The 26,912-nt window shown below is 46.8% G+C and overlaps 1 protein-coding gene across 2 annotated transcripts in view; it reads right to left on the bottom strand.

The window, feature by feature from the left end:
- The window catches only part of Pcbd2 (pterin-4 alpha-carbinolamine dehydratase 2), a 98,635-nt gene extending 73,705 nt beyond the window's left edge, over positions 1-24,930 (bottom strand). Inside the window, exons 1-2 of one of the 2 annotated variants that reach the window (XM_045153042.1) lie at positions 24,847-24,930; positions 17,616-17,747 (exon numbers count right to left, since the gene is read on the bottom strand). In XM_045153042.1, coding sequence (XP_045008977.1) covers positions 17,616-17,747; positions 24,847-24,930 — 216 coding nt within the window. Of the gene's footprint in view, positions 1-17,615; positions 17,748-24,608; positions 24,748-24,846 lie in introns of those variants that run through there. The other variant, XM_045153043.1, reaches the window with a different exon arrangement.
- Between the last annotated feature and the right edge of the window lie 1,982 nt (positions 24,931-26,912).

Raw genomic sequence — 26,912 nt, 5'->3', positions numbered from 1 at the left:
GCAGAAACCACAGTCAGCCCCGCAGGCCAACAACAGCACATGAGCAAATGGACACATTGGTAGCATTTGCTGTTTCCATGTGACTGATGTTTGTTTGGTTGTTTTTAGAGGTAGGGTCTCACTCTAGCCCAGGCTGACCTGTAATTCACTCTGTATTCTCAGGGTGGCCTCGAACTCATGGCAATCCTCACCAAGCCCAGCTCAATCGGACTGATTTTAAAGACACAACTTGTGGTGGTTTGATTCAGTGTCCCCCATAAAATTAGGTGTTCTGACGCAAGGTTCCCAGCTCATGGAGATTTGGGAATGAACGCCTCCTGGAGGAAGTGTGTTACTGGGGGCAGGCTTATGGGTGTTATAGCCAGTGTCCCCCTTGCCAGTGTTTGGCACACTCTCCTGTTCCTGTTGTCCATCTGATGTAGGCCAGGATGCAATGTCCACCCTCTGCTCATGCTATCGTTTCCCCCTGCCATCGTGGAGCTTCCCGCAAGTCTATTAGAAAAAAAAAAAAAAAAAAACTTTTTTTTTCCCCACAAGCTGTTCTTGGTCAGGTGTTTTCTGCCAACAAATGTGAACCTGACTGTAACACAACTGCAAGGCCTTTTGTTGTTCAACAGTGACACCAGGGTCACTCCCAAATAAGTGCATGTGTTTGTGCCATCTGATAAATATTCTCTCTCAGGAAGTGCGGGATGACCTGCTTCAGGAAGGAAAGCCATCCAGCAGGTAATCCGAAAAAAAACGACAACCCCATCTGAGTCATAGAAGGATGTAAAAAGGTGGTGGCTGGAACCAGAACCAGAGTTGTGAGTCTAGCACCTACTGTGACACGACCCAGTGTGACCACAAGCGATCCTGTGACCTCAGTTTGGCTCAGTGTCATCCTGTAAGGTTCCATGAATGAGCTTCCCAGCCCGATGCTAGCCAAGATCAACAGAGCACCATATGAAACACCCACAACAGAGGGGAGAAGTTAGCGATGCAAGAGGAACCAAGTACAGAGAGCTCACAGCTGGGTAAGAACCTCCCCAACCTGTCCACAAAAGTGGACCAAGGCCAGGCATGGTGGCGCACGCCTTTCATCCCAACACTTGGGAGGCAGAGGTAGGAGGATCACTGAGAGTTCGAAGCCACCCTGAGACTAAATAGTGAATTCCAGGTCAGCCTGGACCAGAGTGAGACCCTACCTCAAAAAAAAAAAAAAAAAAGTGGACCAAGTCCCTCTGGAGGACAGTCAACAACTGGCTACCACCTACCTAGCACAAATGCAGCTAGAAAGAAGTGACCAGTAGCCAGGTGTGGTAATGCACACCTTTAATCCCAGCACTTGGGAGTTGGGAGACAGAGGTAGGAGGATCACCATGAGTTCGAGGCCACCATGAGATACCATGTTAATTCCAGGTCAGCCTGGGCTACAGCAAGACCCTAGCTCAAAAAACAAAACACACACACACACAAAAAAAAGGGACCAGCTGATATGACCGCCTCCTCACCCCGATCTGCATATTCTGAAACACTGGGCACAAGGTCATAGATGTAAGGGGTCCAAAATCACTGTGCAAATCTAAACACTGTGGATAATGGCCACACTGAAATGGTGGACAGGAGTACTAAAGAAAAACAGAAATAGAATGCAAGAACACAAGACTTTATGTCACTATTTAAGGTTTCCTTCCAATTATTTTAGGCAATTATTGAACCAGCAGGCCATTGTTATTAATTCATATTCAACTTATTTAAGCAGTACCAGCAGTACAGGCTGAAACAAATGCCTTAGTAATTTCCTAACTCAAGTATTATTTTCTTGTCAGTTAAATTTAAAGCAACCCATTTGTGCCCACTTTATACCAAGTTACTCTCATCTAAAGTGCTTCGCAAACCCTAAAAGCTATACTAAGGTTTTACACTAATGAAAGCAATTTACATAAATGAAATTTATGTCAATGCACTTCATGACAAATTTTTTATTTTATAATAATTATGGTACTTATATGATAACATCTGTTGATACTCACAGTCTAAACCTGGCAAAGATTTAAAGTTTAAATTTTAAACTCACAGCATTTTCCATGCATCATGTACATTATCTGTGAAAAGCAATAAAAAAGCAATGAATGCATTAATCATACCAATATCATCTGCAAAGCATAAATCTGAAATACCTTTCGCGTCAGCTCAAATTGCTTTCTTATTTTTTACACACCTGATTTTACACCATCTGTGAAAGGGCAAGACATAGACTATCGAGGAAATTATATTTCTTGGCTGTTTGGCTTTTACAAAATACCTGGGCTAATTTCTATAAACAGAAGATTTACTACACGACTAAAAAAAACTGATGCAGTTAAAAGTCCATTTTTATTAAAAGACGGTGTAATGGCCGCAGCATTTTCACACTATAGTGTGGTGTCATATTTGCATTGTTGACACCTGTTTTACATTTGTCCTTGTCTCTCCTGTGTGCTTTTGCAAATACACCATCAAGTCTGAACCTGTGCTGTGACAGAAACAGTGGAATCAAGAGTCCAAATAACACTTCAGGCTCTCATTTCCTTCCTGGTGGACACTGACCCTGACGTGGAAGCCACGACCTGACACATCAGCTCAAGACTGCCCAGGGCTCCCACGGACATCAGAAATAACTCCAGAGTAGATGCCAAGAGGAATAACATGTAGATGTTTTTATGAGCTTCATGGATTTTAAGTCAAGCTGGCTAAAATATGACCCTTCTATTCTCCTTTCCTAGGAAAACCAGGTAATTTCCTGGGCTTCTAGTCTGCTACGGCCATAGGTATGCATGTGAAACACAAGCTACTGTAAGATAACCACATAAGTTTTCAGCTTATGTGGTCCCAGAAACACTAACGTAAACCTATATTTTCAAACAAAATGACGCTTCCTAATCTATTATATAACGCTGGGTTGGGAGGGCTTCCCTATTCTCAATAGCAAGGATACTTTCTCAAGATGTCTCAGATGCGTAACTGACCCATAACTTTGATTGCAGAACAAAAAAAAAAAAAAAAAAAAAGAGGAAGCCAGGTGCAGTGGTTCAGACTTTTAGTCCTAGCACCAGGGAGACTGAGGTAGAAGAATCACCATGAGTTTAAGGTCAGCCTGGGCTACAGTGAGACCATGCCACAGAAGATGGATGGGAGGGAGGGAGGGAGGGAAAGAAGGAAGAAAGGGAGGGAGGGAGGGAAAGAAAAGGAAGGGAAGGGAAAGGGAAGGGAAAGGGAAGGGAGGGGAGGGGAGGGGAGGGGAAAGGGGAAAGGGGAAAGGGGAAAGGGGAAAGGGGAAAGGGGAAAGGGGAAAGGGGAAGGGAAAGGGAAAGGGAAAGGGAAAGGGGAAGGAAGGGGAAAGGGGAAGGGAAGGGAAGGGGAAGAGAAGGGGAAGAGAAGGGGAAGAGAAGGGGAAGAGAAGGGGAAGAGAAGGGGAAGAGAAAGGGAAGGGAAGGAAAGGGAAGGGGAATAGAAAGGGAAGGAGGGAGGCAGGGAGGGAAGGATGAACAGGGCTAAAGAGATAGTTTAGCAGTTAAGGCACTTGCCAGCAAAGCCAAAGGACCCAGATTTGATTTCCCAGTACCCACGTAAAGCCAGATGCACAGGGTGACACATGCATCTGGAGTTGTGTCGTTGTTGTTTGGGGTGGGGGGGTTAAGGTAGGGTCTCACTCTAGTCCAGGCTGACCTGGAATTCACTATGTAGTCTCAGGGTGGCTTCAAACTCATAGTGATCCTCCTACTTCTGCCTCCCAAGTGCTGGTATTAAAAGCATGCACCACCATGCCCAGGGCATCTGGAGTTTGTTTGCAGTGGCTAGAGGCCCTAGTGTGCCCCTTCTTTCTCTCTCTATCTGCCTCTCTCTCTCTCTCTCTCTCTCTCTCTCTCTCTCTCTCTCTCTCTCTGTCTCTATCTCAAATAAATAAATAAAATATTTTTAAAGAAAAAAAGAAAAAACTAATTTGTTCACAAGATAGCAGCTGAGACTTCTCCCAAAACCCTATAGATGATTGTTAAGACTTTCACCGGCCACTGTCTTTCCTCTGGTATCAACCTTCACCAAGTTATTTCAAAATATTAATCATAAGTCTATCATCCAATTCCTCATAAAATACTTCTACAAAGTACATGAACAAAAGCAGTAGGGCCGGCTGTGGTGGTGCACACGCCTTTAATCCCAGCACTCGGGAGGCAGAGGTAGGAGGATCGCCATGATTTCGCAGCCACCCTGAGACTCCATAGTGAATTCCAGGTCAGCCTGAGCTACAGTGAAACCCTACCTCAGGGGAAAAAAAAAAAAAAAAGCAGTAGTTACAAATGTGCTCACAATGACCCAGTGAGATCACAAAGCTTGCACTTTGCCTTGTAACAGGTACCACGCTTTAACAAGCTATTGATTAGACAAAGTAAAAGTGTCCCTTTGGAAGGTGAAAGTCAATCCCAGCCAGTTCAATCCCAGATAACCACGTGCCCTGCCTGGCAGCCCCAGCAAATGCAGGAACAAGGCACAGAGGCCCCCCGGAGGGAGGCGGGGCATGCAGCTGCTCCTGGAAAGCTGGGGCCTCATCTTTATCACTAAGAAACTCCTTGCCGCCTTCACCCCAGAGGCCTCCGCAGATCCAAAAGGTACCAAGCCAGCGCAGCACCCAGCCATCACTGCCTACCCATTCCTGATACTGACTTTGTTTCCATGTTGAACAAGGGTGGTCCCGGGAATCAGAGTGGGTGGGGGGGAGGGTGGAGACAGCTTGCACAAGGGCAGTGTGTTGTAGCCTGCTGGCCAGTCGGGGCTCCTGTCCTGGAGGGCTCCACCTGCTGGCATCGGGAGTAGCTGTTTGCTAGGTCCCTCGATCTCACCTGCACCTACTGGCAACATGTGAAATGTGCTGACTTTGAAAGCCTCCAGCTCAGCGCCATGCAATGGCAGCACAGCACAGAGGCATCGCTATGCAGCGCGCACACCCACATTTCCAACCGGCATTTTGTTCTCTCGAGGCCCTGCTGCTGCCAAACACTCAAGGATCGGTTTATGTCACTTACAGGCCCCTCCCTCCTTGTGTCCACACGAACAGAAAGGAGAGTCAAAGCTCCTGTACATACGCCAGCCCCACCCTGAGTCCAAGCACTCTGAGCTTGGCAACTCCCTGCCTTAAGTCTCAGCACGGCCACGCCGCTGCTCAGGGTCGGCGCCTAACCACCGTCGCTGCCCACCAAACTGCAGTGCAATACAGGGTCGTGGGCAGAGCGTAGAGCCTCCAGCCACTGACCTCTCCAGCTACGTGACCTGCCACGGTGGGGAGTTTTCTCAAAATTGTTTATTTATTTAATCTGCGGGTGGGGGCATGCCAGGATCTCTTGCCACTGCAAACACATACCCATCTGCTTTACATGGGTGGCTGGGGAATTGAACACAGGCCAGCAGACTTTGCAAGCAAGCACCTTTAACCACTGACCTATCTCTCTCTAGCCCCATGGAATTTCTTTTTCTTTTTTTTTTTTTTTTTTGTTGTTGTTGTTGTTTTCAAGGTAGGGTCTCACTCTAAGCCAGGTTGACACGGAAATCACTCAGTAGCCCCAGGCTGGCCTCAAAACTCACTGCAATCTCCCTACCTCAGACTCCCAAGTGCTAGGTACTAAAGGCACGCACCACTATGCCTGGTAGAATTTTCAGATTTCTAATCACCACATATTTACATTCATTTCAACTGTTAAATGAAGTTAGATTAGGTGGAACTAACCATATTTTGGAGTAAGACCTCCAGGAGAAAATAAAATCACACATATTGTTTTGGCTACTTATTATAAAGCCCAAAAAAAGAGCCCAAAGCTTGGAGAAACAAATTATGAAAGCAAGTGCCTTTAACTGCTGAATCATCTCTCCAGCCAAGAAACAAATTTTTCATCTAAGGCAAGATCACAGAAAATGTTTTTAAACTCTATAGCTCATTTTTCATAATAAAAAGAAAAGAAATAAAGACAAAAGCAAACTTGTGATACTATCTTATGCACTAATAAGCAAGCCACCTAAAAGTTACAATGCCCAATCAACGGTAATCCTACTCAAATACTTTACTTTTTTCATATATGTGTGTGTGTGTGTGTGTGTGTGTGTGTGTGTGTGTGTGTACAGGGTGTAATCCCTTCCCTGAACCCACACTTATTTCCTTGGCCCCTCTATTTCTCTATGGCATTTCTCTGGCCAAAAATTACCTCTTGAGGCTAGGCAGATGGCTCAGTGGTCAAATGCTTGCCTCAGTGGTTTAATGCTTACCTTGCAAAAACAAAAGTTCAGGGGACTGGAGAGATGACTTGCAAAGCCTGCCAGTCCCAGTTCAGTTCCCCAGTACCTACATAAAGTCAGATGCACAAAGTGATACATGCATCTGGAGTTGTTTGTTTTTGAGGTAGGTTCTCACTGTAGCCCAGGCTGACCTGGAACTCACTCTGTGTTCCTAGGCTGGCCTCAAACTCACAGCAATTCCCTACCTCTGCCTTCTGAGTGCTGCATATGAAGGTTGGTTGCAGTGGCAAGAGACCATAGTACACACACAAAAAAAAAAAAATTAAAAATAAAAATAAATTTTTAAAAACTGGGCATGATGATGCTTGCCATTCATGCCAGTACTTGGGAGGAAGAAGCAGGAGGATCACCATAAGTTCAAGGCCATCCTGGGACTTAGTGAGTTACAGGTCTGCCTGGATTACAGTGAGACCCTACCTTGAAAAAAATTCCAAATATATGTGCATACATGTATGTGTGTGTGTATCCTAATAATATATATAATTTTTTTAAAAAGCTCATGTGCCTGGGGGCCTTAATTCCTTGCCAGGCCCTGTTTTGCAGCTCAGTAAGTGACCCCAGTGGATCATCCTTTGCCCCAAAACTTGAGCCAAAACCTTGGGGAAATCCTCAATACCCTCTTTTTTTTTTTTTTTTTTTTTTTTGGTTTTTCGAGGTAGGGTCTCACTCTGGCCTAGGCTGACCTGGAATTCACTTTGTAGTCTCAGGGTGGCCTCGAACTCATGGCAATCCTCCTACCTCTGCCTCCCGACTGCTGGGATTAAAGGTGTGCGCCACCACACCCGGCTCTCAATACCCTCTTGCCCACATCCATCTATCTATAAGTCTGTGGGGGGGGGGGCTGGGGGGGTGGAACTCAGAGCCTTGCGAGTATGAGGCAAGCATCTACCACTGGGCTACACCTTCACTTCTTCAGCAAGCCAGGATTATTCTGTCTTCAGACTAAAGGAGAAAGCCCCAGTTTCTCTCCCCCTTTACTGCTGCCTCCAGTCTCTAGTCGCTGGCCATGCAACAGTGCCTGTCTAGGTGGCTTGCTTCCATTCTTGCCGTCTGCCTGTCTAGCCTCAGCAGAGGAGCCAGCACAATGTTTTAGAACAAAAGCCAAGTGACGTTTCCCCCGCTCGAAACCCTCCAGCAGCCTTCCTTCACAGAGCAAAGTCCAAACTCCTCGCCCTGCCAACAAGGCCCCAGAGCCCTTTCTCCTCTCTGCCGACTGCGGAGCACTAGCTTTCTGGCTCTCGATCCACGGTGCAAGATCATTCTGCTTCCGGTACTTGCTGTCCCTCCATCTGGATCCTCACACACTAAGCCCTTCGCATCACCCTCTCACATGTTCTCTCCCCAGAGATGGTACTCCATATTAAGAGTGGCTCCTCCTTGTAGCCTTGTGGTATAGCCCAGAGGCAGAGCACAAGTCTACCATGTGTGGGGTCCCAGATTCAATCTCCAGCACTGCAAAGAAAAAAGAAAAAGAGTGTCTTGCCTTCCACGCTTTATTCAATCATTACTGAATTTTTCCTGTGGCATTCTTTACTGGTTAAACTTGCATTACCTACTCACTGGCTGATTGTCTGTCTCTCTTCTCTGGGATGGGAGCTACATGAGCTTACAACAGTCCCAGCACAGAAACAGTGTTTGCTAAATATTTGGTGAATTAATGAGTAATGCTTTTATGATAAAAAAAAAAAAAAAAACAAGCCAGGGGCTAGAGAGATGGCTTAGAGGTTAAGGCACTTGCCTGCGAAGTCCAGAGACCCAGGTTCAACTCTCCAGGTCCTACATAAGCCAGACACACAAAGTGACACAGGTGTGCAAGGTTGCACAAGTACACAACGTAACACATGCATCTGGAGATCAACTGAAATGGCTGGAAGCCCTAGTTCTCCCTCTCTCTCTCTCCCTCTCTCTCTCTCTCTCTCTCTCTCTTTCTCTCCTGCATTAAAAAAAAGGCCAGTCTGTTGGGCTTGCCTCAAAAAAAAATTAAAGGGGTGGAAATCATGCCTAGAGGCATTGCCCCCCCAAAATACTGCTGCTCCCACAATCCCATGGGGACTACCTGTGACCCCACTGAGGGGGGTCTCCAGCGGAATGGAGGCAGGAATGAGGGGAAAGAGGGTAGCAACACATGATGTATCCATACAAAATATGTTGTTAATAATAATAAATATTTTCTTTAAAATCAAACCCGGAGTGCTGAAGAGATGACTCAGTGGTTAAAGGCACTTGCTTGCAAACCCTGACAGCCCAAGTTCAATTCCCCAGTAACCACATAAAGCCAGATGCACAAAGCGGCGCACGTGTCTGTTGTCTAAAGTCCATTCAGTGGCGGAGGCTCTGGCACACCCATGCACGTGTTCTGTGTGTGTGTGTGTGGTTGAGGTAGGGTTACACTCTGATCCAGGCTGACCTGGAATTAACTATGTAGTCTCAGGTGGCCTCAAACTCACGGTGATCCTCCTTCTTCTGCCTCCCAAGTGCTGGAATTAAAGGCGCTACCACACCCTGCTCAAGCTAATTTTTAACTGATTTAAACACATACACAACCGCCACACTATGGATACATCACACCCATGAGAAAGGCTGGAAGAGAACAGAAAATAAAGTAGCTCTGATGGGACCTTTTAAATATTTTATTTATTTATTTATGAGAGAGAGAGTGAAGCAGATAGAGAGAAAGAGAAGGGGTGTGCCAGGGCCTCTAGCCACTGCAAACAAACTCCAGATGCATGTGCCATCTTGTATATCTGGCTTACATGGGTGCTAGAGAGTCAAACCTGGGTCTTTAGGCTTCACAAGCAAGTGCCTTCTCTCCAGACCAGGCTTTTTTTAAACTCACATCATTCTACTTTAATGTCACATAATGGCCACAGTAAAGAAGAGACTGGGGATGGAGAGGTGGCTTAGCAGTTAAGGTGCTTGCCTGCAAAGTCAAAGGACCCAGATTCAATTCCCCAGTACCCACATCAAGCCAGATGCACAAAGTGGCACATGTGTCTGGAGTTTATTTACAATGGCAGAGACCCTGGTGCACCCCACTCTCTCTCTTTCTACCTATCTATCTGCCTCTTTCTCTCTCTCTCCAATAAACAAATAAACAAAATATTTTTTAAGATTTATTTTTATTTATTTATTACAGACAGAAAGACAGAGAGAGAGAGAATGGGCACACCAGGGCCTGTAGCCATTGCAAACAAACTCCAGATGCATGCACCATCATGTACATCTAGCTTACATGGGACCTGGAGAATCAAACCTGGGTCCTTAGGCTTCACAGACAAGTGCCTTAACCACTAAGCCATCTATCCAGTCCAAATAAAATATTTTTTGAAAACTAAGAAGAAGAAGCTGGGTGTGGTAGCACATGCCTTTAATCCCAGAACTCAGGAAGCAGAGGTAGGAGGATCACCGTGAGCTTGAGGCCACCCTGAGACTACATAGTGAATTTCAGGTCAGCCTGGGTTAGTGAGACTGTCATGGTTTGATTCAGGCATCCCCCATAAACTTAGGTGTTCTGAATGCTAGGTTCCCAGCTGATGGAGATTTGGGAATTAAAGCCCCCAAAAGGCAGTGTATTGTTAGGGGTGGACTTATGGGTGTTATAGTCAGTTTCCCCATGCCAATGTTTGGCACACTCTCCTGTTCCTGTTGTCCATCTTATGTGGACCAGGGGTGATGTCCACCCTCTGATCATGCCATCATTTTCCCCTGTCATCATGGAGCCTCCCCTCAAGTCTATAAGCCAAAATAAACCTCTTTTTTCCCACAAGCTGCTCTTGGTTGGGTTTTTTTTTTTTTTTTTTTTTTTTTTTTTTTGGTTTTTTGAGGTAGGGTCTCACTCTGGCTCAGGCTGACCTGGAATTCGCCATGGAGTCTCAGGGTGGCTTCGAACTCTTGGTGATCCTCCTACCTCTGCCTCCCAAGTGCTGGGATTAAAGGCGTGCGCCACCACGCCCGGTGGTTGGGAGATTTCTAACAGCAAAGCAAACCTGACTGCAACAGCAAAGTGGTACCAAGAGTGGGGTTGCTGCTAGATACCTGACTGTGTAGCTCTGGCTTTTTGGAGCTGATTTTCAAGAGGAATGTGGAAGGATTTGAAACCTTGACCTAAGAGATGCCTTGCCGTGCTGTAAGTACAGCTTGATGGACTATTCTGGTCAGAGTTGAAAGACCTGAATGCATTAAGAACTATGGACTATGAGGTTTGGCTTATGAGGGTGAGAAAGAGCTTTGCTTGGACTGGGCTAGCAGTTTGAGTGAGAAGCTTGCTGTTATGCCATGTCCTGAGAAGTTGTGCAGGGTTGCTTTGTGTAGAAATGAACTGGTGTGAGCAGAAGGATATGGCACAGAAAAAAAAAAAAAATCTGGGTGAACTGCTGCCCATTCAGCTGCAATTGAGAGATTACAACCTTTGAGATTGGGCCAGCTGACCAGCACTGGGACAACAGAAAGAATGCAGTTTTTTGAAGGGGCCTGAGTGCTCAAGGAGTGTCCTCTTCTTCAAAGTCTGCTTTATTTCCCCCTGGGTTAACAAATTGGTACCCTACCTGGTATTGTGGAGTATAAGAAAAGCAGGAAAGAGAGGGTCTTGAGTCTGCAACATGGTCTTGTGTTTTGGAAAGAGCCATGGGCAGTGTGAAGCACGTTTGCTGGATGCCTACATGGAGACCCCATGGGGCCATGAGGATAAACTGTGGGTTGCAGTGGAGACCCAGTGGAGATGCAGGGACCATGAGATGGCTGCCGAGGAGCTGCCGGCCCCAATGAAGTTTTCCAGAGCTTTGAGCAGCCTCGCTGGAGGGACAGAATTGGAACTCCAGAGACTTGTTGCTGGTTAGCATTATCGGACTTGGGGCTGGCTTAGTGGTTAAGGCATTGGCTGGCAAAACCAAAGGACCTAGGTTCAATTCCCCAGGACCCACGTTAGCCAGATGCACAAGGGGGTGCAAGCGTCTGGAGTTCGTTTGCAGTGGCTGGAAGCCCTGGCACACCCATTCTCTCTCCCTCTCCCTCTCCCTCTTTCTCTGTCAAATAAATAAATAAAAATAAAAAGAATTATCAGACTTGGTGACTTGTCACTGGCTAGAGTTGTTGGACATGGAGCTACAGGGTTTGGTGTTTGCCCTCATTATTTTAAATCTTGTACTGGTTGAATCCTTCTTTGCTATGCCCAATGCCATCCTTTGCAGTGTGAATGTTTATTCTGTGCCATTATGGGTTTGGGGGGATTTTTTGGTATTATGGCTCAGTTAAAAGGCCTTGGATTATGGGGCTGTATGAACATAATTGGAATTGATAAAAAAAAAAAAAAAAAACTATGGGGACTTTTAAAGTTGAATGAATGTACTACATTTTATATCATGTATAGTTATCAGTTTAAGAGAGCCAGGGGTGGGATGTCGTGGTTTGATTCAGGTGTCCCACATAAACTTAGGTGTTCTGAATGCTAGGTTCCCAGCTGATGGAGATTTGGAAATTAATGCCTCCTAGAGGCAGTGTATTGTTGGCAGTGGGCTTATGGTTGTTATAGCCAGTTTCCCCATGCCAGGGTTTGGCACATTCTCCTGTTCCTGTTGTCCACCTTATGTGGGCCACGAGGCGATGTCCATCTTCTGCTCACACCATCATTTCCCCCTATCACTATGGAGCTTCCCCTCAAGCCTGTAAGCCAAAATAAACCTCTTTTTCCCACAAGCTGCTCTTGGTTGGGTGATTTCTACCAGCAATGCGAACCTGACTGCAACAGAGACCCTACCTCGAAAAAAGAAAAAAAAAAAATGAGGGATGGGGAGATGGCGTAGTGGTTAAACGCTTGCCTGTGAAGCCTAAGGACCCCGGTTCGAAGCTCAATTCCCCAGGACCCATGTTAGCCAGATGCACAAGGAGACGCATGCATCTGGAGTTCGTTTGCAGTGGCTGGAAGCTCTGGCATGCCCTCTCTCTCTCTCTCTCTCTCTCTCTCTCTCTCTCTCTCTCTCTCTGCCTCCTTCTCTGTCGCTCTCAAATAAATAAATAAAAATAAACAAAAAAAATTAAAAAAAAAACAAGGAATGACCTGGGTGTGGTGGCACACGCCTTTAATCCCAGCACTCGGGAGGCAGAGATAGGAGCATCACCGTGAGTTCGAGGCCACCCTGAGACTCCATAGTGAATTACAGGTCAGCCTGGGCTAGAATGAGACCCTACCTCGAAAAACCAAAAAAAAAAGGAATGGAAGGCTGAAGAGTTTGTTCAGGTGAAGGGAGATTAAAGAGCTACAACAGAGCCAGATGTGGTGATGCACACCTTTAATCCCAGTGCTCGGGAGGGAGAAGAAGAAGGATCACCATGAGGCCCAGGACAGCCTAAGACTACATAGTGAATTCCAAGTCAGCCTGGGCTAGAGTGAAACCCTCCCTCAAAATCAATAAATAAATAAGAAGAGACTGGCTTTTGTATGGTAGGTGAAAGAAAAGCGAGGATCTGCAAGTGCCCCAGAGTAACCACTTCACACTTGGCTGGAAGCCTGAGGAAGCAGCACTGATATCTGAGCATTGGCCTGGGATCGCTGACTGGGCCTCGCTGCGCTCCTGTTTTGGTATGGCTTTGTTTATGTAGCCCAGGCTAACCTCAAACTGGTGATCCTCCTGCCTCAGTCTCCTAAATGCTGGCCATCACACTGGCTGGAACTCTCCTCTTGAACACAGTGTCGGCAGCTGCCATTCTGTGCCCATGATGAATGAGGGCAGAGACTGACCACTCTGATGATGTCCAGACGCAGACAGGCATGAACGTTGTCTAGGCCATACACCACCAAACATCTCTGTTCCCAGCTAACGCTTCTGCAATTTAAGCTTTGGGTCCCTCTAAGTCTAGTCTCCCTATCATAAAGAGAATCCTAGATCTTCCCATTTCCTAACAATACCCAATCCAGAACAAAGTTCTGATTTCTTCATTTCCTTTTCTTTTTTTTTCTTTTATTTATTTATTTGAGAAAGAGAGAGAGAGAGAGAGAGAGAAAGAGAGAGAGACAGACAGACAGAGAGAATGAGTGTGCAAGGGCCTCCAGCCATTGCAAACGAACTCCAGATGCATGTGCTACCTTGTGCATCTGGCTTATGTGGGTACTAAGGAATCAAACCTGGGTCCTTAGGCTTCATAGGCAAGTGCTTTAACCACTAATCCATCCCCCTGATTTCTTTTCTCTTTTTTTGTTGTTGTTGTTTGTTTGTTTCTGAGGGAGGGTCTCACTTTAGCTCAGACTGACCTGGAATTCACTCGGAAGTCTCAGGTGGCCTCAAACTCACAACGATCCTCCTACCTCTGCCTCCCAAGCACTGGCATTAAAGGCGTGCACCACCACGCCCAGCTGGTTTCTTCACTTTCTAACACTCTTTCTACCAGTGTCTTCCTGCAATGCCCAGTGGTGCTCTACATTGCTCAGCTGCAGGTGTGCTGCCCGTTGCCTCTGGCGGAGGGTGGTAGTAGCTGCCATCACACCAGTGCCATGATAGGCGGCTGAACAGACAGAGGTCCCAGAGGCCTGCAGGAAAACTTAAGAGCGTCAAGGCCAGCTCTCAGAACATGTTTCTGACACCAGCCAGTGTTCCTGGCATCTGTCTCTTTTCCTAAATGCTGGAAGAAAGGGCCGAAGTAGTGAAAAATGTCCCCGTGAAGAATGATGCCGGTACCCCATGATGCCCCCCAATAGGCTCCCTCCCTCTCACTTCCGCTAGTCGCCCGAAGCACAAGGCTACTGCGGGGCTGGAGGACTGACTCATGGGCAGAGCCTGAGGCAACGCTACCCAAGTACTTTAAGCCACATGTTCAAGCCCAATAAATTAGCCCGGGCTTAAAGAAGTCAAGCTGTACACATGTAAGAATTTTAATAAGCTTGGAAAATGCTACCTAGAGCCATGCACAAGCTTACTGTACCAATGGGATTCCCTGCCACCCGCCACAAAGTGCTAAGCCCCTGACAAGAGCTGTGGAGCACGTGAGGCAGCAGGGACAGGCAGTGGGCTTCGTCCACATTTCCTCAGGAGTTGGGGACTCATGGCAGATGGCTGGCAGCCAGATGGACGGGAGAACAGAGCCGTGAGGCCTCTCAGCACAGCCAGTGGGAAGCACGCCCAGGGTTGCCTCAGGAGCCCGGTCCTTGCCCTCGTTGAAACCAGCAAGCCCTATAATCAATGTGGGCATTTATCAAATGCCTGTTTGTACCCAGAGCTATGTTAGGTTCAACAGAGATTTAAAGAAACACGTCTCTGACTTCTAGATGCCAACACCTAACATAAATAAAAACAATAAATCTGTCCAAAGGATTACCAAATGAACTGAAGAAACTTGAACGAATCAAGAACATTTGCCTTCCATGAACACAGTGGAGTGATCAGGACGGCTAAGTCACGGAGATGCCGCTAAACAGAGTAGGGTCCAAATGCAACCATTACCCGGGGAAGCTGAGTCTGCCCTCAGGCCTCGAGGAAAGCTCAGGGGAAAGGGGTTGTACAAGGAAGCAGTGCAGACTTTGGCTTGAGAAGCAAAGACACAACAGGTATTAAAAACAAAAACAGGGGCTAGAGGGATGACTTAGCGGTTAAGGTGTTTGCCTGCAAAGCCAAAGGACCCAGGTTCAATTCCCCAGGACCCATGTTAGCCAGATGCACAAGGGGGCGCATGTATCTGGAGTTTGTTTGCAGTGGCTGGAGGCCCTGGTGCACCCATTCTCCCTCTCCCCCCGCACCCCCCTGTCTCTAATAAATAAATAAAAGTACATCTTAAAAAAAGAAAGAACAAGGCTAGAGAGATGGCTTAGCAGTTAAGGTACTTATCTGAGAAGCCTAAGGACCCATGTTCAATTCCCCAATATCCATGTAAACCAGATGCACAAGGGGGAACATGTGTCTGGAATTCATTTGCAGTGGCTAGAGGCCCTGGCACACCCATTCTCTTTCTGGCTTTCTTCTCTCTATCTCTCTCTCAATCTCTCTCTTTGCTTGAAAATAAATAAAATTTTGAGGGCTGGAAAGATGGCTTAACAGTTAAGTGCTTGCCTGTGAAGACTAAGGACCCTGGTTTGAGGCTTGATTCCCCAGGACCCACTAAGCCAGATGCACAAGGTAGTGCATGCATCTGGAGTTCGTGGCACCCGTTTCCTCCTTTTCTCTCTCTCTCTCTCTCTCTCTCTCTCTCTGTCTCTCTCTTTCTCTCGCTGTCTGTCACTCTCAAGTAAATACATAAATAAAAATTTTAAAAATAGTGGTAGCAGGGCATGGTGGCACATGTCTTTTATCCCAACATTCAGGAGGCACCAATAGGAGGATCACTGTATGAGACCAGTCTGGGACTACAGAGTGAGTTTCAAATAAGCCAGGTATGGTGGCACACGCATTTAGTCCCAGTACTTGGGAGGCAGAGATAGGAGGATTGCTATGAGTTTGAGGCTACCATGAGACTACATAGTGAATTCCAGGTCAGCCTGGGCTATATAATGTATTTTAGATAAGGTCTTGCTATGTAGCCTAGGCTGATCCTGAATTTGCAATTTTCCTGCCTCAGCCTCCCAAATTCTGGGATTAAAAGCATGCATTGGGCTGGAGAGATGGCTTAGCGGTTAAGCGCTTGCCTGTGAAGCCTAAGGACCCTGATTCGAGGCTCAATTCCCCGGGACCCACGTTAGCCAGATGCACAAGGGGGCACATGCATCTGGAGTTAGTTTGCAGTGGCTGGAAGCCCTGGCATGCCCATTCTCTCTCTCTCTCTCTCTCTCTGCCTCTTTCTCTCACTCTGTCTGTTGCTCTCCAATAAATAAATAAAACAAACAAAAATTTTTTTTAAAAAAAAGCATGCATCAAGCCAGGCATGGTGATGCACACCTTTAATCCCAGCACTTGGGAGGCTGAGGTAGGCGGATCACCATGTGTCGAGGCCACCCAGAGAGTAAAGAATGTCTTCCGGGTCAGCCTGGGCTAGAGCAAGACCCTACCTCGGGGGTGGGGGAGTATCCATCACCATGTCCAGTGCTAATTTGCTAATTTTCCAAATTATACAAACCACCCCTTACCCTAGAGCTAGAACTGCCAAGAGGGCAGGGGTATGGGATCTCTGAATTCATAAAGGAGGGTGTGACCAGCTGGGACCAGAAAAACAGTAGTATCAAAAAGTGTGACAGTGGCCAGATGTGGTGACACGCTTCTTTAACCCCAGCACTTGGAAGGTAGAGGTAGAAAGCTCCCTGTGAGTGAGTTCGAGGCCAGCCTGAGACTATATGGTGAATTCCAGGTTAGCCTGGGCTAGAGTGAGACCCTACCTCAAAAAAAAAAAAGGCAGGGGGGAGGGCCTGGAGGGATGGCTTAGCAGTTAAGGTGCTTGCCTGCAAAGCCAAAGGACCCTGGTTTGATTCCCTAGGACCCATGTAAGCCAGACGCACAGGGTGGCACATACATCTGGAGTTCATTTGCAGGGGCTGGAGGCCCTGGCACACTCATATCTCTTTCTCTCTCTTGCTCTCCCTCCCTCCTTCCTTCCCTCTCTCCCTGTCTCTCAAATAAATTTTTAAAAAATAAAATTTAAAAAAAAAAAAGCCGGACATGGTGGCGCACGTCTTTAATCCCAGCACTCGGGAGGCAGAGGTAGGAGGATCACTGAGTTTGAGGACACCGTGAGAATGCAGAGTGAATTCCAGGTCAGCCTGGGCTAGAATGAGACCCTACCTTGAAAAACAAAAAATAAATAAAAAATAAAAAATATTAAAAAAAAAAAAAAGAATTCATGGGCTGGAGAGATGGCTTAGCAGTTAAACACTTGCCTGTGAAGACTAAGGACCCCTATTTGAGGCTTGTTTCCCCAGGACCCACGTTAGCCAGATGCACAAGGGGGCACACGCGTCTGGAGTTCATTTGCAGTGGCTGGAGGCCCTGGCACGCCCATTCTCTCTATTTCTCTCTATCTGCCTCGTTCTCTGTCTGTCACTGTCAAATAAATAAATAAAAATAAAAACAGTGGGACTCCTTACAACGTGCTCCCTCCAGACATAAAATGGCCTGGATATCCATGACCTCACAGTGCCTGACACTACCTACACAAGACAATCATAAGAGGAGGAAAAGACCATGACATCAAAACAAAAGAGAGACTGATTGAGATGGGGAGGGGATATAATAGAGAATGGAATTTCAAAGGGGAAAGTGGACAGGGGAGGGTATTACCATGGTATACTTTTTATAATCATGGAAAATGTTAATAAAAATTGAGAAAAAAAGACAAAAAAAAAAAGAATAAACACAGAAAAAAAAAAAAACAAAAAAAATTTTTTAAGAATTCACAATAGTTACCTGATTGAAGTTTTTGAAGGAGAACTCTTTGTAGATGGCATCTCTCTCACTCAGCTCCACCCACCCTGATGCTTTCAGGTCAGGGATGACTTCACTCCTCTCCTCTGCAGTCAGCCACTGAGCATCTGAAGACTGTAGAGAGAACAGCGCGTGTCTGGAAACGTAGGGGTTACTTACACCCTCTACATAAGCTTTTACCTCTTCCCTTTAGGAAGAGATGGCACACGGCACACGCCTTTAATCCCAGCACTCGGGAGGCAGAGGTAGGAGGATCGCTGTGAGTTCGAGGCCACCCCGAGACTACATAGTGAATTTCAGGTCAGCCTGGGTTAGAGTGAAATGCTACCTCGAAAAAAAAAAAGAAGAAGAGATGAGGGGAAAAGCTTATGTGTGGGGCACATGCCTTTAGTCCCAGCACTCCAGAGGCTAAAGAGGATCACTGTGAGATCGAGGCCAGCCTGGGCTACAGAGTGAGTTCTAGGTCATCCTGGATTAGAATGAGACCCTGCTTCAAAATACACACACACACACACACACACACACACACACACACACACACACACACGGGCTGGAGAAATAGCTTAGCAGTTAGGCGCTTGCCTGTGAAAGCTAAGGAGCCCAGTTCGAGGCTCGATTCCCCAGGACCCATGTTAGCCAGATAGACAAGGGGGCGCACGCGCCTGGCGTTTGTTCACAGTGGCTGGAGGCCCTAGTGCGCCCATTCTCTCTTTCTCTCTCTGTCTGTCGCTCTCAAATAAACACACACACACACACCCTCTAAGGGTAACAATTCTAACCATTTCCCATTCTTTCGCTCCCAAAAGATAGGCAGAAGCTGGGCGTGGTGGCACACATCTTTAATCCCAGCACCTGGGAAGCAAAGGCAGGAGAATGACTGTGAGTTCAAGGCCCAGTCTGGAACTACAGAGTGAGTTATAGGTCAGTTTGGACTAGAGTGAGATCTACCTTGGGGGTGGGGGGAGGAGAACATGGACAGAAGCCAAGGCTAGCTCTGCACAGAAGATGCCTCCTAACGCTCTCTTCATTCCTTGATGCTGCCTCACACTTCAAAACTGGGCAACTCTGGTTTATCACCAAGATAAATGAGATTGCTCACTGCCTCTGGCCTTGCAGAATCATAGAATTTGGGCAACTGATGTCAAAATATTCACTCAAGGACACTCTACCCAGTTAGCATCTGCAGACCACAGACCATGATTAGAACTCAGGGCTGTAAACTCCTGGTCTGCCCCCAGGATGGCTCCCCACCCCCGGTAAAGCCTTCGTCATTGACTCTTGAATTTTTCTTTTTTTAAATTATTTTTGTTATTTATCTTTATTTATTTGAGAGCAACAGACAGAGAAAGAGTGAGAGAGAGAGAGACAGGGAAAGAATGGGTGCATCAGGGCCTCCAGCCATTGCAAACAAACTCCAGATGCATGTACCCACTTGTGCATCTGGCTTATGTGGGTCCTGGGGAATCAAGCCTTGAACCAGGGTCCTTAGGCTTCACAGGCAAGCGCTTAACCACTAAGCCATCTCCCCAACACAATCTTGTGTTTTTCTTATTTGGGATGACTAACCCCTTCATATCTGATGGAAATCTATGTGGGGCGGGGGGTGGGGGGGACAAATGAACACTGGCATGAGATTATTTGTTTGTTTATTGAGGTAGGGTGTCACTCTAGCTCAGGCTAACTTGGAATTCACTCTGTAGTCTCAGGATGGCCTTGAACTCATGGCAATCCTCCTACCTCTGCATCCCAAACACTGGGATTAAAGGCATGTGCCACCAAGCCAGGCTTTTTCTGGGTTGTTTTTTTGTTTGTTTGTTTGTTTGTTTTTTGGGTTTTCCGAGGTAGGGTCTCACTCTAGCCCAGGCTGACCTGGAATTCACTATGGAGTCTCAGGATGGCCTCGAACTCACGGTGATCTTCCTACCTCTGCCTCCTGAGTGCTGGGATTCAAGGCATGCACCACCACGCCCAGCTTTTTTTTTTTGGTTTTTTGACCTAGGGTCTCGCTGTAGCCGGGTTGACTTGGAATTCACTATGTAGTCTCAGAGTGGCCTCAAAGTCACAGTCTGCAAAAAGACTCAAGATGTATGAGACACTTTGTGCATCTGGTTGTATGTGGGTAATGGGGAATCAAACTCCAGTTGTTAGGCTATGCAGGCAAGCACCTTAACCTCTGAGCCACCTCTCCGGCCCAACATGGGATTTTATATTACAATCTCTCGGAGGTTGTTCCCAGGCCCTCTACTATAGGTAAAAAGTCCTTGCCTTCACAGTTTACAAAACACTTCTCAGAGCATCAGTAAGAAGTCCTTGCAGTGGCCACATCTACTCAAGAGCTCCTGCACGCACCATCTACCTTGTTCCTGCTCTCCCTGCCCACGACACTCACAGCTCCGTGCTTCCGTCCCTCTCCCGTGCCTCTTGTTTTCTAACTAAAAAAGCTGAACGTGGGGATGGAGAGATGGCTCATCAGTTAAAAGCACTTGTTTGCAAAGTCACATGGCCCAGGTTCGATTCCCCAGTACCCACATAAAACCAGACGCCCAAAGTGCTGCATGCATCTAGAATTCACTTGCAGTGGCAAGAGGTCCTGGCACCCCCATACACACACTCACTCTCTCTCTCTCTCCAATAAATAAAAATATTTAAGCCAGATGTGGTGGTATATGCCTTTAGTTTAGGCACTCAGGAGGTAGTGGAAGGAGGAGCACTGTGAGTTCAAGGCCAGCCTGTGACTACACAGTGAGTTCCAGGTCAGTCTGGGCTAGAGTGAGACCTTACCTTGAAAAAAAAAAAAATGTTTTCAGCAAGGCATGGTGGCACATGCCTTTAATTCCAGCACCAGGAAGGCAGAGGTAGGAGTGAGTTCAAGACCACCCTGATAATTCCAGGTCAGCCTGGGCTAGAGTGAGACCCTACTTTGAAAAAAAAAAAAAATTTAATTAACATCATGCACAGAGGGAAGAGATGAACATTCTACTACAAGTTATAAAAATGTGCACGTCGGGCTGCAGGGATGGCTTAGCGGTGAAGGCGTTTGCCTGCAAAGGAAAAGATCCAGGTTCGACTCTCCAGGACCCACGTAAGCCAAATGCACAAGGGGGCTCGTGCATCTGGAGTTTGTTTGCAGTAGCTGGAGGCCCTGGTGCACCCATTCTCTATCTGCCCTCTCTCTGTGTGTGTCTCTCTCACACTCAAATAAGTAAAATAAATATAAAAGCTTTAAAAAAAAATGTGCTTCTCGGGCTGGAGAGATGGCTTAGCGGTTAAGCGCTTGCCTGTGAAGCCTAAGGACCCCGGTTCAAGGCTCGGTTCCCCAGGTCCCACGTTAGCCAGATGCACAAGGGGGCGCACGCGTCTGGAGTTCGTTTGCAGTGGCTGGAAGCCCTGGCGCGCCCATTCTCTCTCTCTCCCTCTACCTGTCTTTCTCTCTGTGTCTGTCGCTCTCAAATAAATAAATAAAAAATGAACAAAAAAAAAATTTAAAAAAAAAAATGTGCTTCTCATTCTACTGTAAGTGCCAATCAATACCTTCTGCCTCACCTACTTGTAGGTTCAGATGAGACTTCTCAGCAAGACTGTTGCCCAGAGAGGTGACTCCAATGCTAAGGACCCTGCAAGTGGATGGGAGACTGCATTCCCTGGATTCTTGCCATGAGGCTGCAACTCATTCCCAGTTACTTATTTATTTGCACACGTGTTAGAGTGTGTGTGCATGTGTGTGTGTGCATGTGCATGCAGGTGCACCAAGACCTCTTGCCACTGCAAACAAATGCCTATTCAGCTTTATGTGGGTGCTGGGGAATTGACCCCTAGCCAGCAGCCTCTGTAAGCAAGCATCTTTCACTGCTGTGTCATATCCACAGCTCCCAAAAACTCTTCTCACTGACATCAATACAGTGAAGAGGGCAAAATCTTTGGACAACTTATTCTATGAGAAGGAAAAAGGGATGGAAATGAATCAGTTTTCTGGTTGTTCTTACCTTGTCTCACAACTAAGAAAAGGGAGAAAATGAGAATATCTCTTAAACCAAAACTACTTATCTGAAATATAAACATTATTAAGGACCAAAAGAGCTTTACAATCACAGTTCTGAATTTTTTTCTTTTCTGAGGGGAGTAGAGATAAGATCTCACTATGTAGCCTTGGCTGGCCATGAATTCATGGCAAACTTCCTGCCTCAGCCTACCCAGTGCTGGGGTTGTAGATAGGTGCCACCATGGCCAGCTAGTTCTGAAAATTTTACAGAAAGGTCTACTACAGGAAATCACTTCAATTGTTTATCAAACACTTAAATATTTTAAGCCAACTCAGAGAATTGGGGTGGGGACTGTTCATTTTTATTTTTCCCCCAAAGAATAGCAGCAAGGGAAATTTAAACATGCCAACGATTACACAATTCTCATCTGGAAGCTGTGGAAGACATTGTTTTTCTACGGTGCCAGGCCATCCATGGCCCTACTGGGATCAAGGGCATCCAGGCTGGCTCATCACATGTCTGCCCACCAACAGGGATCATCCCTTCTTCCAACACCAAAGTAACACCAAAGGCCCCCTTAAGATATACTTGCAGCCAGACGTGGTGGCGCACACCTTTAATCCCAGCACTCAGGAGGCAGAGGTAGGAGGATTGCTGTCAAGGCCACCCTGAGACTACATAGTGAATTCCAGGTCAGCCTGGGCTACAGAGAGACCCTACCTAAAAAAACAAAAATCACTCGCAACAGAAACCTTTGTGGCTGCCTAAAAATGTTGTTCGTGGGATAAGAACCTGGAGGGTGTAAACCAGGAGTGATCGACTTTGTGACTTTCCATGGTTGGATGCTGAACTTGGCCTTCCAGTGTCCTCAGGTCTATAGTTATTTACAATAAATGTCAAGATTTTTAGTCTCTGAAAGAATTTGGTTTCTGAAGAGATCTTAGGCTGGGCATGGTGGCACACACCTTTAGTCCCAACACTCAGGAGGCAGAGGTAAAAGGACTGCTGAGTTGAGGCCAGCTTGGGACTACAGAGTGAGGTACAAGTCAGCCTGAGCTAGAGTCAAACCCTACCGCCAAAAACACCAAAGGAAGAGAGAGATCTTGAATGTGACAATAGCCAGCAAAGTCCCTGGCACTGGGCAGTGATTCAAATCAAGTATGTTTATTCATCCCTTCTCAGACAGCAAGATTTTACATAACCCTTGTGACATGCCTGGGTGACAGTAAGGACTCCTGTGTGTTCAAGACTAACCGTGAAGCAGAGCACTTATCTTCTCCACTTCTGAGCTATTGTAAATTTCATCTATTAAAGACACTTCAAAACAGGGGTTGGTGAGATTGCTCAGCAGTTAAAGGCACTTGCTGGCACAGCCGGATGTCCTGGGTTCGATTCTCTAGAACCCGTGGAAAGCCAGATGCACAAAGTGGCGCATATGTCTGGAGGCCCTGATGTGCCTATGCTAACTCGCTCTCTTCTGCTCTCTTTCTCTTATGTATCGCTCATGCAAATAAATGAATGAATAATTTTTTTCTTGTTTTGTTTTTGAGATAGGGTCTCACTCTAGCCCAGGCTGACCAGCAACTCACTCTGTTGCCCCAGACTGGCCTTGAACTCACATCAATCCTCCTATCTCTGCCTCCTGAGTGCTGGGATTAAAGGTGTGTCCCCACCACACTTGGCTTAATATGTTTTTTTTATATTTATTTATTCGAAAGAGAGTCAGACAAAGAGAGAGACAAAAAGAATGGGCACACCCAGGCCTCCAGCTGCTACAAACTCCAGATGCATGTGCCACCTTGTGCATCTGGCTTACATGGGTACTGGAGAATCGAACTTGGGTCCTTTGGCTTTTCAGGCAAGCACCTTAACTGCTAAGCCATCCCTCCAGGCCCCAATTTTTTAGTGGAGGTTCAAAGTAGGGCCTCACTCTAACTCAGGCTGACCTAGAATTCACCACGTAGACTCAGGGTGGCCTCGAACTCACTGCGATCTTCCTACCTCTGCCTCCACAGTGCTGAGATTAAAGGCATGCGCCATCACTCCCAGCTTCCCAATTGTTTTTAAAAGAAAGAAATTTCAAAACCTGTGTAGTGGCACATGCCTGTAAATCCATCAGTCAGAAGAGAATCACGACTTCAATAAAGGTCAGCCTCCAGCTACATGAAAGCCTATCTCATAAAAACAAACAAAAAAAAAGAAAATTAAATAACCTATAAGAAGGAGCTCTGGACCAGCCTGGATTACGTGAGATTCAGTATCATAAAAACAGAAACAGCCAAACATCAAATGCACTCACAAGGATCTTTAAATGAAAATGTTGAGTTTGATGCAAGATTTTTCCACTAGGTGGCACTGCCGGTCAAAACTTTCACTCAGTTTACTCATCATTTTGAACGGAACAGAGAGGCTAGCCTAGAACTCCTGATCCTCCAGCCTCCGCCTGTCAAGGGCTGAGATTACAGAAGAGCACCAAAATACTAATTTCTCAAGAAAGAAAACTAAACGCCCCCTTCGAAGTAGTAAGAAAAGTCAATGTATCACCAAAAAACAAACAAAAGTAATTTATTAATAGTTCCGCCGGGCGTGGTGGCACATGCCTTTAATCCCAGCACTCGGGAGGCAGTAGGAGGAGGATCACCGTGAGTTCGAGGCCACCCTGAGAATACATAGTGAATTCCAGGTCAGCCTGGGCCAGAGTGAGACCCTACCTCGAAAAGCCAAAAATAATAAATAAATAAATAAAATAATTCCTCGCACGTGGCAGGGTCTGCATCCCTATCCCAGGCGGACCTCAGATTCACTACATAGTTGAGGATGCCCTTGAACATCTACTCTTCCTGCCTGGAATTCCAGGTGTGCGCCACCACGCCTGGTTTTGGTTTTGTTTTCTTGTTTATTATCATTATTATTATTAGCATTATTATTATTAGCATTATCATTATTATTATTCGAGGTAGGGTCTCACTGTAGCCCTGGTTGACCCGGAACTCACTCCGTAGTCTCAGGGTGGCCTCGAACTCGCGGCGATCCTCTGGAGGGGGTTAAAGACGCGTGGCCACCCTGCCCGGTTCCCCGTTTGTTTTGCTGTCGGGCTCGCGGCTACGGAGAGATACGCGGAACGCGCCGGGAAGGGGGGCCGGGCCGGCCGGGGTCCGCGGGCGCCGGCGACCCAGCCAGGCTGCAGCGCGGTCCTCCCGCCCCCGCGCCGGCTCCCGCCGCCGCTCACTCACCATGGCCGCCCGGCCCGCCACGCGGCCCCGCAGCGCCGCCAGCCAGCGCCGCCCCGCGCAGCGCGCCCCGAGCGCCGCCGCCATGACCCCGGGCGCCGCGGGGACCCGCACGCGGGCTGCCCGGCGCGCTGCCTGAGCGAGCCCCGCCGAGCCTGGCCGAGGCGAACGGGGGGGCGTCGCCGGCGCGGGGGGGGGGGGGGGCCGGGAACCACCGCGACTCACGCCAGGGACCCTGGCGGGCAGCCGCGGGTTCGAATCTGCAGGTGGGGTCTCCCTGCAGTCCAGACTGACCTGGGATCCACTATGTAGCCTCAGGGTGGCCTCGAACTCACAGCGATCCTCCTACCTCTGCCTCCCGAGTGCTGGGATCCAAGGTGTGCGCCACCACGCCCAGCTTTTTTTTCCTCCCCACTTTCTTTAAAAAAAAAAAAAAAAGATATTGTATATATGTAAGTACAATGATTGTGATGGAGAGGTAATATGATGGAGAATGGAATTTCAAAGGGGAAAGTGTGGGGGTGGGGAGGGAGGGAATTAACATGGGATTTTTTTTATAATCATGGAAAATGCTAATAAAAATTTTAAAAAAAATTAGGGCCCTGGTATGGCGGCGCATGCCTTTAATCCCAGCACTCAGGAGGAGGTTCTAAATAAATTTGAGGTCAGACTAGGACTACAGTGTGAGTACTAGGTCAGCCTGGGCTACAGGAAGACTCCTACCCCCCTAAAAAATATGTATTTATATATATCCGGGCATGGTGGCACACGCCTTTAATCCCAGCACTTGGGTGGCAGAGGTATGAGAATCGCCATGAGTTTAAGGCCACCCTTAGACTACATAATGAGTTTCAGGTCAGCCTAGGCTAGAGTGAGACCCTACCTCAAAAAATATATATATATATTAATAATGTATTTTTATTTATGTGTGTGCATTGGGTATACACGTGCATGCACAAGGGTCTCTTACACCAAATGCTTGGCCACATTTTATACCCTGTGGGGGCTAGAAAACTGAACCCCCAACCCTCAGTATTTGCAAGCAAGCACCTACAACTGCTGAGCCCTGTTCTTTGTTTTATATGCCATGTAAGTGTGTGTATGTGAATCTTTATTCTCATTGATCTATTCATTTTTTATTTTCTTTTTGAAATGCAACCGACAAACCATAGAATTCACTCCTTGAAACCTTGTGGTTCAGGGCTGGGAATTGAGCTCAGTGATACGGTGTGGTAGCACAGTGTGATTTAATGTTGCAGTTTTTACTGTAACTTGTATCTTTGTTTTTTTTTACTAAGTAACCCGAGTTGGTTTGATGGTTTTATTTTAAGAATGAGAATCAAGGGCTGAGGATGTACATCAATAGGTAGAGGGCTTGCCTACCATTCAGGAAACCCTGGGTTCAATCCCCAGTACTTCCTAAAGCCAGGCATGGTGACACTTCTCTGTTATCCCAGCATTTAGGAGTCTGAGGCAAGAGGATCAGAAGTTCAAGGTCATCATTATTGGCTACATAGTGAGTCCAAGGCCAGCCCAGGCTACATGAGAACTGAAAACTGCCTCAAAAGAAGAAAAAAAGCTGAGATGGGTGGCTCATGCCTTTAATCCCAGCACTCGGGAGGCAGAGGTATGAGGATCACCATGAGTTCAAAGCCACCCTAAAAATAACATACTGAATTCCAGGTCAGCCTGAGCTAGAGTGATACCCTACCTCAAAAACAAACAAACAAACAAGAAAAAAAAAAAAAAGAAAGAAAGAAAGAAAAGAAAAACAAAAAAGAGGTCTGGAGAGAGAGCTCTGTGGTCAAGGCACTTGCCTGAAAAACTTAACAACCCAGGTTCAATTCCCCAGTATCCAAATGCACTCAGGCATCTGGAGTTCCTTGCACTGGATAGAGACCCTGGCATGCATGTGTGCTTGTTCGCACGCTCGCTCGCTCTCTCTTTGCAAATAAGTAAAAGTAGAAATGGTGACACATGTTTTTAATCCCAAACCCTGGATGCTGAGGTAGGAGAATCACTGAGTTCAAGGCCAGCCTGAGACTACATAGTGAATTCCAATTCAACCT

Source organism: Jaculus jaculus, chromosome 6, assembly GCF_020740685.1.
Source record: "Jaculus jaculus isolate mJacJac1 chromosome 6, mJacJac1.mat.Y.cur, whole genome shotgun sequence".
In the NCBI taxonomy this organism is placed as follows: domain Eukaryota; kingdom Metazoa; phylum Chordata; class Mammalia; order Rodentia; family Dipodidae; genus Jaculus; species Jaculus jaculus.
Note: the sequence above shows the minus strand (reverse complement) of the source record. Positions and strands in the feature narration are given on the sequence as shown.